Source organism: Apteryx mantelli, chromosome 10, assembly GCF_036417845.1.
Source record: "Apteryx mantelli isolate bAptMan1 chromosome 10, bAptMan1.hap1, whole genome shotgun sequence".
Classification (NCBI taxonomy): domain Eukaryota; kingdom Metazoa; phylum Chordata; class Aves; order Apterygiformes; family Apterygidae; genus Apteryx; species Apteryx mantelli.
Window position 1 is genome coordinate 7,930,221 of NC_089987.1, and position 13,667 is coordinate 7,943,887.

The window sequence follows — 13,667 nt, forward strand, 5'->3', positions numbered from 1 at the left end:
GCGGCTGAAAGTCCAGATGTGAACTGAAAATCACAGGGAGAGTGAGAGGAGAGTTCACATTTCTCCTGTTCCTTGGTAACAAGAAAGCTATGAACATAAGTCTTGGTTAGTTAATTTGCAGGCATTCCTCTTGTTTCCTAAGCCACTTTTTTTCCTTTTACATTTCAATTTTCTGTTAAAAAAGATCTTAGGATTCAGGCAAGTGAAAAAATAGCTGTAAATAATTCTGTCTGGAATGAGCTTGTGGAAGATATGAACAGTGGTACACAGCATAATGCCAAACATGAGAGCACTTCCATGTCCATTTTCAAATTAAATTCATTCGAAGCTATCCAGCTGATTCAATGAATGACCCAGTCACTGGGATGCGGACTTTTCTTCACTGGACTGTCACAGGCTTCTTGGGAAATAATCTCTCTCTGCCTCTATTTCCCAGGCATAAATTGCAGATAATAAATATTTCTTTACCCTCAGGGGTATTTTGAGGATTCATTTACTGATAATCATAAGACATGTCAATACTACAGTGACAGAGGCCAGGAAAGTATTTAGGATATAGTTACATAGAGATAAAATACAATGCTAGGAAAATAATCTGAACCGAATGCTCTGCAAAATTAGCCATGTGCAGTGCATATTGGAGGTTGTCAGGGATGTCTGATCAGACTTTACAACGACTGAGGTTTCTAAATGCTCAGGGTGTAGCTGGTCACAGCAGGGAGATCCAGTGGTATACAGGGCTCTGTGAAAGCTCTCTGCGTCCGAGTGCATCTCACCCCCAAAACTCGTCTGTAATTGAAATAATACCTTCCAGCTACTCTAGGAACTACAGGGAAAACATGGTAAAACCATTACAGTAAAACCACCGTCAGTCTGATATGCATTTTTCTAAGGTGAACTTGCTTTTTCTTGTCTTCAGTCACAAAGAATAATTCCAGGAACTGAAACACCTCTGAGTTACTCTGATTACAGGCTGCATAGGAGTTTTAAAATCAGAACTGGTATGTCCTTGTGAAAGTGGAGTAACTTTTGGTGGATCAGAACAGCTGTCTTCAGTATCTTTCAAACTGTTGGCTCAGAAAGGATAAAGCATCTCTACCTATATGACAATTGCAAAATTGTTGCTTATGTCTTTCTTTTCAGACTACTATGCCGTGGTCACTATTCCAGCAGGAGCACGCAGTATACAGCTCCGCGAAATGCAAATCTCAACCAGCTATCTTGCAGTGCGCAACCTCAGTAAAAAGTATTATCTAATGGGAGACTGGACAATTGACTGGCCAGGAAAGTTCTCTTTTGCTGGAACCGTTTTTGATTATCAACGCTCTTTTAACCATCCGGAGAGTCTATATGCAGCAGGACCGACTAATGAGACGCTAGTCTTTGAAGTAAGCTTTCTGCTGTTTATTCTTTCCTTGATGTCTATTACAGAATTAGTAACGACAGCTTTAGCTCTGTGCTGTTGCTCTCAGCGAGATACAAGAATAGCACTGAGTCATAATAGCGTTCAGATTTAATTGTGTAGCCATGCTAGATTGAAAGGCCTTTCACTGGTTTATCAAGCTCTGAAGTTTAGTAAAGTGTCACAAGTTCTGAGAAAAGAAAAATGTGTAAAGCACACCATGTACCATTATTTTTCAGTTGCTGCGCAATGGTAATAGAGATTATAAGTCCATCCCGTAAGTCGTATACAATAAAATTCATTGATGTAAAAATAAAGTCTAACATCATGTTAAAGCTTAAAGGTAACAGTTTCAAATAATGCTTCTGAACTTCAGGCACATGTAGCCATTTTTACATCTTCCTTGGGAAACAGATGGTCTGAGTACTGCACATAGGCTCCTATGTAATTTCTCTTGATTCAGTTTTATTGCTGACAGCATCTAGAATAATAAATTTTACATATATTTATTTCCTAATCAAATTTATACCTACTCCATCTGCCAGATGCCCTGTGTTGGAACTATATTTAGCAGAAAATAAATTTGGTGCTTATATGGTTTGTTCCAGTGTTAGAATTTTGAAACTGGTTGTAAGTACTTTTGTTCTAAGAAAAATCTCTTTCCGCATTAGGTTGCTTTACGAGATTGTCTTTGAAAATGCATCAGAATATCTGATGGGCAGTTGCTGGCTGAAGTCTTTAGTGACTGTTAGCTACATTACTTTGCCTGCTTTGTTAGAAAGCTCTAGCAAATCCCGGGATTTGTAGCTCATCTGTTATGTCCATTCTGATGAGTCCTTCCCTGCGAGAAGGCAGGAGCCCTCCCCAGAAGGGTTCAGTTTCTTCCCACACCTGCCAGCAGTACTCTGGTCGGCTTGGTACCAAACCCGTGGTTTTCTCTGGAGTGTCCTTGAGGAGCAGGAGACTGAGTGCCGTAGCCGCTCGCCGAGGCAGCGAGTTGTGGTTCCTCACTCCAGCCCGTAACACCACAACTCAAAACTGCTCTCTGCCGAAGTTCAGCAGGAATGGTCACCCGAGAGCTCTGCATCCTCTCTTACACATCTTTGTTCTGTTGAACTAAGAAACACAGTAAATACAGACTGTATTATGAAATATATTCTTCAAGGATTATTTGAACTTTTGCAACTATTCAGTACAGGTTTTGTTTGGAATACTTAAGAGCCTTACTGACATTCATACTGATTGAGTAATGTACTTAAATTCATCTTTAAGAGCCATTGAAGCTCATGGACCTTGAACTTGTTTAAGTATTTGCTTTAGGATGGACAACTTGTCATGGGCTAACGGTGAGTATTTTCACGAGTGATTATCATGATTTGCAATGCCTTTTTTAAACATTTTTTTTTCTCAATTGAAGAATTTTCATTCTGGGTGTGTATGTTAATAAGGATATTTTAGTCCGAAGAAGAGTTTGGTCTACAAGTTACAGACATGCTTCCCTGTCCGCAAATCATTTCCAAAATAACCTTACACCAAACCAGCAAGCACACTTATAAATACTATGAAATGTTAAACTGAACTCTTGGGAATTTTATTTGTCATAATACAAAGTAAATTGAACTACATTATTACAGAACTAAAGTATGAATAATAAATTGCCTACAAGATGACTTACTTGGCTGCATATTGTGCAAATACTTTGCAGAATAGAGATTAAAGGAAAAAAACGATTTTGTTTTAATGCCAAATAACACTTCTATTTTCATCCTATCAAATTATGCTAAACAGTTTTATTAAGATTTAACATTTAACTTGAGGCTATTGCTCCTATGAGAGCCTATTTAACTTCCCTTGTATTTTTATTGAAATACCTACACCACTAGCATTGGTAACTAGGGATTCTAACAACTAAAAATGTTACAGTCACGTATTACCCAATTATATATATCTATGAGCAGTAGTTAATATTTTTTCTTTCAATAATTTAAGCAACAGTCAGCAAACTGAATTCTCAAAAAAATGCAAAATCTTATGTGTTCAAAGATTTGCCAATTTTTGCTTTTTCAATAACTCTAAGCAGCAAAAATACCAATGAAAACTGAAGAAATAACTTTTTATGATAAAACACACATATTGCTGAAGATCTGTTTGCAGCAGTAATAATTAAAGAATTCCTATGTCAACTATAAATGCTAGAAACTGATAGAAGGCTGAATAAAAGGAACACTGGAGCATACTACATTTTAGCTTTGTTTTTATTTTTTTGTCTTCTGTAGTTTTCAGAGAAGCAAACAAAACAAGTCTTGCCAGCAATTTTTTATCCAAATAAGTTGTTTTTCGGTCAGATAAGGCTTTCCAGAAGTAAGCCCTCAACTTCTTCCCATGACATTTAGGTATTTTTTCTTTATTTTTAATTATGTTGTATTCAACAGCAATTTAATAATTATTTTCTAGATTAGTTTTTTTCCAGAAGAATTCAATGGGAGCCCTTGTAGAAACGTACACTGCAGGTACTGAGAAACTGAATAAATGGCATGCCTAAATGCAGGAACTTTTCTTACTCAGGTGGACACAAAATACAAATTTTTGTAGGTGTATTTATTGCTGGTCCACTGTGCTCGTCTGTATGATAGATGAACAGAGCTTGTGCTTGTTTAATTTTGTAGTCATAGTTTTGCTGGACATTTGTGTGGTGAACCTAACAGTCCAGTTTTTCACTGAGTTTCTGGATGCAAACCAGACTGCATGGATCCAGCGAGTTCAGGCTATACGTGTCCTCTGAGCAGCGTTCGCAAAGAGGAAGGGACCCGTGCTCTCCAGGTATGGGTCCAGACAGGTCTGGCAAGTCAGCGCTCAAGGCTATCACTTCCTTTGAAATGCAGTTATTCTCCAAACTATTTGCTTGAAAGAGACATCTGAAGCATGTGTTAAGAGAGAAGGATGCAACCCAAGTAAGAAAAAATTCTTAAAATTCCCTATTTTCTTGCATACCACAAAAATAGCAATAGTCCAGTCTTGCAGTCATACTAAATGTTTCATATTTGTGATATCTTACTGTACAGTATGTTCCTATGCATCTGCATCTGTGTTTTTCTATCAGGTTTTTCAATGGTTCAGTTTAGCATGTATCATTTAATCAGATTTTGCAGTCCTAAAACATTATTCAAAAATGGATAAGAGACAAGAAAAAGAATGATACAGTGTTTTCATATTTATATTGGAACTTTAGAAAAAATAAATATACATATTATATATATATATTTATATGTAATATAGGTATATAATTATGGGAACCAGTCATACCAAAGAAGACAAAGGGCAGTGACTCTGTAATTTAGCTAGGTTGCGAGAGAAAAAATACAAACTTCACTGGCTGAATATTTTCTGGGGAGGAGGAGAACATTGTGAGAAGATTGTGGAATGAAATGTGGAGGACTAGTGTCTCTGGAGCACAGCTACTGGAAGTGTAGATGTATGGCCAGATTTATGAATTCAGCAGAGCTTTTCCTGGATTGTTCAAGAAGTAAAGTCACATATAGAGGGAAGGCAGCACAGTTAAGGCAGGGAATCAGAGCCCTTTAGAATTTGTGCATCGTTCTGAAGTTGCGGTTTTATTATTGATACTTTGGTGATTTTGGGTTTGTAGAAACCAATAAAAGCTGAAATGAAAAATCTTTATGGATTCAGAAGGCAGTTCCCAAAATGGCCAGATTCAGGCTAGATGAAACAACAGACAAAGCTCAAAGTGGGAGAAATATGATAGTTAAATGATAATCTAGGATCAGGAATTAATACCAGGTTCTTAAAATATGGGTCCTGTAATGTCATTGCATCATCTTAACTGGAAACATACTGGCTTTTTTTTTAATGTAGCTGAATATGTCCAGCCTATTTATTTATCTGTCATTTGGTCAGAGGTAATCTAAGGTCAACACTTTTAATTTAAAGACCTTGACAGTGTTTTTCTGGTAATTGAAAAAGATGTAACTTAAGGAAGGATAAACTGTAATTCAGCAGTCATTTATCTAGCTCTGGAAATCAGGGCTGACAGTGGTCCACTGATGGATGAAGATGTTTTCCATAGCAGGCCAGCCACAGCTAGCAGAGCACCAGGGACAGGGCCACCGGCGGGCTCTGGGCGGTTGGTCGTGCCTGCCGTTTGCTGCAATCTTCAGGCACCCTCCCCGACTCACTGGGATTGGGAGCAAGGTTTTGAGAGGGCAAAACAAACTCAACTGTTATGTGGGCATGAAAAATACTGCATGAGTGTGAATTAGTAAACTAACTTGAAAACAAGGGAATTTGATAATCCGGTTTTCTGTTTCGTCAATGAGCTGATGAAGAATGGATTGACTTGAGACTCCAATTTGATTTGAGAAAGCACAGTAAAGTTTTTCAGGATGAGATAGAACCAGTATCCTCACTGAACTCTGCCTCACACTTGGTGAAATACTGAATCAGGGAATTATGAAATCTTGGTGAAGAAAGATGTTTATCTTGACAGCAATAGGTAACAGATGGAAAGGATGCTTTACAAAGAGGCAAACATTCACAGAAAGGGAAGGTGAAGGGAGCTTCAAAGCAGGAAAATGTCTAATTAAAACCAGTAAATCACTTCCTCCTTGTCAATAGGGAGAAAAAGAGAAAGGAAGCCAGGTGGAATGACTTTACTGATGATCTAGCTGCCACTGGGAGAAAGCCAAGCTGCAGTTATAAAGCATTACGTTTATTATTAGCTACTAGATGATAAATTTGTACTGATTTCCCCTAAAGAGAAAGTAAGTTAAAGAGAGCTAAGATGTGCTTATAAGATACAGATGTTGATGCAATATAATGGATAAAAGGGTTCTCCTTTAGTGAAGAGAGATTAGCTGGACAGTATCCCTGAAGGTTGTACATTTAGCATGTGAACAGTAAAAAGATGGAGACCCAGTAACAACAGAGGATAAATTTGAAACAGCTGAAGCAGAAATGAGATCATACAGGACCTTTCAAGGATACTCTTTTTCTTTTTTTTTTTTTTCCTTTTAATGACCTTAGTGGACTTTCTTGAAAAACAATAGTTTTTCATAAGCTTTTAGTTAAGATTGTTTTTAAAGTGACTCTACAAATATGGAAGGCATAAAAATGCTTTTGTTTTAAGGTTTGGCTAGCTAACTAATGGGTAGTTCTTCCTTTACTGTCATTTTCCTCTGCAGGTTCTCTCACTTCCCTTTGAAGCTCCTGCTATTAGCCACTGTCATGGATAACATCCAATAAGTGCCCATTCTAGACAAGGGTCCTGTGTTTTTAAACTGGTTTAACAGTTTCCCCCAGCATCATATGCTCTATGCTTACATTTGCACTACTGCAAACAAAGTAAATCCATGAAAGTCAGCAGAATAAACCTTGATTAATTAGAGAAATCAGAATCTGGCTCGGGATGTTGGATGTTACAGTATTTATTAAATACATGTAGGTTCATAGTAGATGAAAACGCAGGACTCACAAGCATCTTTCTGAAAATACCAATACCGCCACCAGTTACCACTCTTTCAAACATGCAGACTTCTCCGTCTGCCCTCCTCGAGAAAGCTAACTGCTTTATACCTGCCTAAAGAAATTATCAAAGATTTACAAAACATGGGAGAGACACAGGAAATGTAGATGCAATTTGAATACTCAGATCAAAGCCACCATATATGTTGGCATTCTAAATTTGGGTTTATGCCCATTTTGTAAGTTATACAAATGCAGAATGAGTAAAGTTGAAAATACATGAAGCACATGTGTGTAAACAGTAGTTATTCCTTTATTTTGCTCTTTTTTTAAGCTCAGCTTCACTCCATAAGTGATAAATGTCTATCTGTCCTTCACAGAGATAATCATTCATTTTTTCAACTTGTTACATGCCAGACGCTTTTATGTTTTCCTATACATTAGACAGAATACTATGGAGGAAAAAGGACTTTATCTTGTCTAAGTTAATCTCTCCAAATTCAGTGTATTTGCAAGTAACTTCACATACACATCTTACAATAAAACATACCTTAAAAGCACAAATCAATCATAAAAAGGATGTGTTGATAGGCACTTTAAAAATTTGCCCCCCCAAAACAGAGTATTTTATTGGAGGCTTAAGATAGCCATGGAAAGGAAAAAAAGAAGAAGAAAATAAAGAATCTTAGACAGAGGAGCAGATGCACAGCTAGTTTAGAAAATGTTTTGGTTTAGCTTTGAAATCAAAATTAGCAGTAAAAGGAAAAGGTTCTTTACTCAGGAGAATTCAATTTATCCATTGTTTTAACATTTTATGCCCTAAGCAAAAGCCAGTTCTTTTTCTTCAGAATAGATCTGGCAGATTCCAGCCATAGAGTCTGTGGTTTTCGAACTCAAGAAGCTGTAAATTTTATAACTCTGCGCCCTGCGGTCAGAGCTGCTGAGTGTTGTGTCTGAAGTCAGGTGGTTGGTGTGTTAAAGGTAGACATTAAACAGTTCTGTTGAGGAACTGGAAATGTTTAAGGAGGTTGTTTGCCAGCTGTAAATTTGGGAGCAAATGCCAGTTGGCTGAAAAGATGCTGGAATGCATCCAGTTAAGTAGACTAGCACTGGAGGTCTTTCCAAATTTGTGGGCCTGATAACTTGGCTGTATATGCAGACTGCAGTTATTGGGTTGTTAAGAAAGGGCTTTATAATGAATGTTTGAAAGTAAGAATGTTTGAAAGTATAGAAAACTTTTTATATGCTCATTACTTTGGCAAAATTGCAACTTTGCAATAGCATTGCATTCTTGATGAAAATTTGGTTGAACATTATACATTGTATAACATTTTTCAGCTGAGTGCAAGGGACTTTAAATTATATGCTTTTGTACCCTGCAATATTTGGTCTCCAATACTGTTCCCAATTTAGCTGAAATGGGATGATACAGGAGGTAGGAGACATAAGTACGATACAGTTCTTGCTCTCTAAACATCCCCTCTTGTTATCTAATGGGTGGGAAGGGGCTCTAGCTCTGGCTGCTGGCTAGGAACAAGAGGGGAAGTTACAGACTTTGCCTGTCATAATTGTGTCTACTGTCCAGGGCACAAGAAGGGGATGCAGCCCAATGCCTTAAAATGTGGACAGGTCAGCTTGCACGGTGAGCAGGATTTACCCCACAGGCACTCACTCAGTTGGAGGTTGCTGTTTTCTTACATCACTGTGTGGTTGTTCTCTGAAGTGATAGATACTAACATGTCTTGTTCCAACTTGTGAGAGATCGTTTGCTCTCTTTCCTACCACTGTGTTGAAGCACCGGAGAATATTGCTCTAACAGGAATAAAACTGGTTGCCACATTTCTTCTATCTTCTCATCTTCCCTCTTGTGGGTTCTGAATCCTGTTGCTCAGGTGCATTTGTTTGTTTCTTGCCTCTATTATCACAGAGTAAAGAACAGTTAAATAGTACTTTTCAGAAGACTATTATTTCAGAAGACTATTTATTTTGGCCACCGACATAGCAGTTTTATGACAGTTGTCAGAATCTAGAAACAAGGGCTGACCCTTACACATGGTCCTGAGATATAGACAGTGGGAATAAGCATCCTCCTCCTTGCTACCTGGCTTACTAGAAGGCCCAGTAGAATTTCAGCCTCAGCACTTGAAGGAACACAGAGCATCTACTGACATGGGAGAAAGTGCATCCTCAGAGGACCATGAAAGAGACCTGACTTTGACCATTCATACATTTGCCAGACCTCTTCCAACATAAGAAGAAAATAAAGTTACTTTTCAAACTTGTTTGCTTCCCTGTATTTGGATAGGCTCACTAAATATTCTCTTTTTTGAAGAGTGGCTTTATGCCACCCATTACTGTGAAAAAAGTGCATTGAGGAAGAGTGGCCCCAGATAATCACACTGAAAGCACAGTAGCTACACTAACACTTGATTTCATGTCTTGTTCTTATTTTATTTCATTGACCTTTGACAATTAGTTAATAGCAACATAATCACACTAAAAATATATTTCCTAGGTATGTTGCTTAATTTCAACATATATATCTCTTCAAAGGCCACATATCTTAAGTTTGGGATGTCTTTAAAACTATAAATTTCTTGTGGTTCAGGCTTGTTCCCTGTTTACCCAGCTCTGGTCAGTAAATCAGTCTCCTTTCATGATTCAAATTAATTCTTCTTCCTAAAGCCATAGCACCAGCAGACCAAGGTTTCTCATTAAAATAAAGCAGAGGAAAAAAGCATTGAGCAAGTAAAAGCAAATGAATAAATAAAATGTAATGATCAGTGCCCAAAGGCTGCAATTATCATCAGGGTCCTACTTTTGTAGGCATGGTGGAATATCAAAGGATACTGTCCTAGTCCCATCATCACTGTGTGCCTTTGGCACCTTCTGTGCTCTGACAGGGTTGGAAAAGGTAAAGCAGTTTCACAAAAGGGAAGGTATAACCTTCTTCATTACTCAGTTGCCACTTCACAGGGCAGCACTTGGTCAACAAAACGTTCACTGCAAATAGACTAACCATAGCTTTTTCTACTGATTGAATGAACACAGGATGTTCTTCTTACTAATAATAGTTTGGGATACAGACAATTTTCTGGCTGCCTCAGACACTGAGATCTGTGCTAATACCTTGGACTCCTAGGATCTTCCAGTGGTAAATGGCAATTAAAGCATTTTGAGGTCTGATCTATAAGAAGAAACAGGAAAGGTACTAGTTTCTTAAAGAATGGTTTTCCAGGGCTCAATTCTTATTAGGGTTGATGCACACAATTTTTACTGAAGCATGTGTTCTGGAGCTTCACACATTAGATGTCTGTCTTAAATTGAAAAGGAGAGAAGAGTGAACACGTATTGTTGCTTGTTTTAAAATAAAACCTTGCAGCCTTTTTTTTGTAGGAACTCTAATGCCCATGGTCTTTAAGTTCAAGATTCAAAGTGATTGTGGAGTAGTGTTGTAAGAGAGTTGGACTTTTTCCCATCACTTTAAGAATCTGCCTAAGTGTGGCCAATGACACAGACTGCAGCACTGCTTGTATAAATCCCCAAACGTAGGAGGACAAAGGATCAATCCATAGTTATACTGCCTCACAAAAATCAAAATTCATATGGAAGAGACATCTTCCTTCACCTGAAGAGGCTGATAAATATTATAAAACACTTGTATCAAATAGTGATGAATGGCCAAGGGAAAAAGAGAGTCCTGAAAAAGTGATAAGGATTTGAACAGGGCATAGCAAATGGGCATGAAACTGCCTATTGAAGAATGAACATAAAAAACTATGGGAAACTTTGCAATATGCTCATTAGTGAGCACCATGTGCTGCGAGCAGTGAACATGCTAGAAGCTTTCTGGAAGATATAATGTGATCCAAAGATTCAGAGTGCGCTTGTGCAGGACAGCCTGAAGTTGCACAGCAGTCTCAGTTCCAATGTTTTCTAATTTCCGAGTGCTTGACTTTAATTCTGTTCTTGTAAAATTGTTGTGATCTACTCATATGACTCTTCCGTAAAGCAGATATAGTAACATTATTTCTGTCAGGAATATTCACTAGAAATAGGGACAGGTATTTTAAGGTGTTCATGCAACAAGCTCCTTGCAGTAAAGCATTTAGTCTTGTTTACATATTTCAATTTACCTACCCTTAGCAGGTTCTCTAATCCGAATCTTTCAATGAGAAGGCACATACTCTCCTTTTCTTTTGAATGTATTTTGCCTTTTACAGTTCTAAATTCCTATATTCTTAGTTTGGATCATTATCAAGATTCACTGACTGAAATAAAATATTTGGCTAAGAATGGAATATATAGCATCCGCTTTTCTTTCTTCTAGAAAAGTAAACAGTATGCAGTCCAGATCCTTCATGTGTTCAATATTATTGAGCTCCAGTTCATGTAAATTTGGTCTAAATTTTCACTGTCATGGGTAATTTCTCTTTTCCAATATGTACATTTTTTGAATACTTTAAAGCACTTGGCCACATATTAAAATGTTATTAAATTTCTTGGTCATAAAAGACATAAATGTAAGTTTGTTGATGTTTTTTGAAACCTATCTATATAGAGGTCAGTTCTACCTACATGGATGTGCTTACCCACTCAGTTCAGATATCATGTGACATACTGCCTGCCAGATTTTATGAATATCTTGAATAGTAATCATTAACATAGACCGGAATCATACTTGAAATGCTAGTGCTTATCAAAAAGCATGTTTAGGAAGTGAGGTTAACTGCACCTGCTCTTTATATTAGTATGACCAGACCCATACTGATGCAGAAATAAAACTTAATAGAGCTCTATAATTGTAAATTCTTGTACTCTTTCTATTAAGTATGAATATAAAGGTACTTAGCTGCCAAAAATGCTTTCTAAAATAAATGTTGTTTAATAGAAAAATTTCCCCAAATTTAGATATGTGTCAGATGTTCATACATCTTGCATTGATTTTAATTCAGACTTTGATGGAATGAATACAGTGAACTGTAGAAAGTTGTTTACGTGAAAGCTGCAATATAATTTGCCACTAAAATATTAAATAGCGGAACAGACACTGAGAAACACCTCCAAGAGCTAGGCTCCCTGAGTTAAGTGACAAAGATTGTTACTGTAGCCAGTAATCACACTTTCTATAAAATTTCTATTACAGGCAACATCCTGATAAAATCAGAAATAAAAGATTTTTCCAGTGCTTTCCCATTGTAAAGGACAGGTCCTTTCCTGGAATAACTTTTGACAGCTTTATCGGTTTCAATCATCATGACAAAACCACCAGCTGAGGGTCTTCCCAACAAAAACTGATCACCCATCTTCATTTGTTGTGGACTCCCTATTGCAAGATATGTACAGGAAAACTTTTTATTTACAAGAAAAAATGCTATGTCACCATCAGCCTCTGGAAGCCATCTCTAACCAGCTCTCTTCCCACTCCCCACGCAGCTATACTACCACTTTCCTCAAGCTCCTTGCAGTAAAGCATTTTAGTCTTGTTTACTCCAGCGGGCAAACGCTTCTGAATGTGTAGAAGGTGTTGTGAAAGGCTCAGCTAGACTAGTCTTTGCTTAGTACAAGACAGAAAATTTCTCCCGGCACCAAATCCTTACTCCATCCACAGCACTGCCACAAGCAAACTCCAATACCTGCAAGCAAGCTCCTGAATGGAGGGATCCCCTCGTCCACGGCCGTTTCCATGCGCAGCACTGAGCAAGAGGGCAGGGACAGTGACGGACACTGCACTGCGATAAGTCTTTGGAGGATAGGTCACACCAGCTGAAGGCATTTCTGCTTCATCATTCCAGTCAAATTCCTTCTGCCTTAAAGGAGCGTTGTACTGAATCCTGTATTTCTGCACTCTTCTCTTATATGCCCTGCAGGTGTTGGTCCTTGCAAAAACTTTGCTGTTTAGGAATTACCTTTGTGGTTTTAGTTTAACAAAGAATTAGGTCCCCTGAAAATTCTGTCAGAAATGTGATGTGTATAAATATATTATGTATGTATTATGTGTTGTTCCACTTCCTTCAGAATGACAGAACTTTTTTCTTTATTCTCCCCCCCCTTTTTTAAACAAAACCCAAATACCTCTCTCTAGATCCTGTTACAGGGCAAAAATCCTGGGATTGCTTGGGAATATACATTTTCCAGAATCACGCATGAGAACAAGACATCTGTCAAAAGACCCAGCCACTCCTGGGTGACGGTGCAGTCAGCGTGCTCAGCTGCCTGCGGCGGCGGTAGGTAACCTTCCAGTCTCCAATCCTCCCCTTTTTCCTTTTAAAGACATCTCAAACATTTCAGCACCTTTCAATTTTGTACAAGTCTGTATCAGTAGATACAGGGGATTACACTGAATGCCTGGTCCTTATTTTTTATGTGACAAATTATCACATAAATGTACTTTCACACTTTCTTTAGAGTAAACAAAACTCATCCCCATCTCAATTCATGTCACTTAAGGTGACTCAATGTTTCTTCTTCAGGTCAATTGTAGCCATATAATATCTTCCTGTTGAAGTAATGTGGGAATTAAATACATGCTTTGATGTAGTCGTAATTTGGGAACATAGAAAGAAAACAAATAATAAGGAGTAAAATGTATCTCTCTGTAGAGAGTAATTGAAGACCAAAATATTATCAAGACCTTTACTGACAGTTCCACCCTGATCTTCTCATTGTTTAATTACAAATATTTGAGTTAAGCCAGGTCAAATTCTGAAATTCTATATAAACTAAAGATTTCTTATTACCGTATTCCTCTAGGTATTTACTCCGTTCACACCATGTATTTATTTTT

At 37.7% G+C, this 13,667-nt stretch overlaps 1 protein-coding gene across 1 annotated transcript in view; it reads left to right on the forward strand.

Moving 5' to 3' along the window:
• Positions 1-13,667, forward strand: part of ADAMTS18 (ADAM metallopeptidase with thrombospondin type 1 motif 18) — an 80,480-nt gene that overhangs the window by 51,865 nt on the left and 14,948 nt on the right. Inside the window, exons 16-17 of the mRNA XM_013941257.2 lie at positions 1,144-1,388; positions 12,966-13,107. Of these exons, the coding sequence (XP_013796711.1) occupies positions 1,144-1,388; positions 12,966-13,107 (387 nt within the window). The remainder of the gene's footprint in view (positions 1-1,143; positions 1,389-12,965; positions 13,108-13,667) is intronic.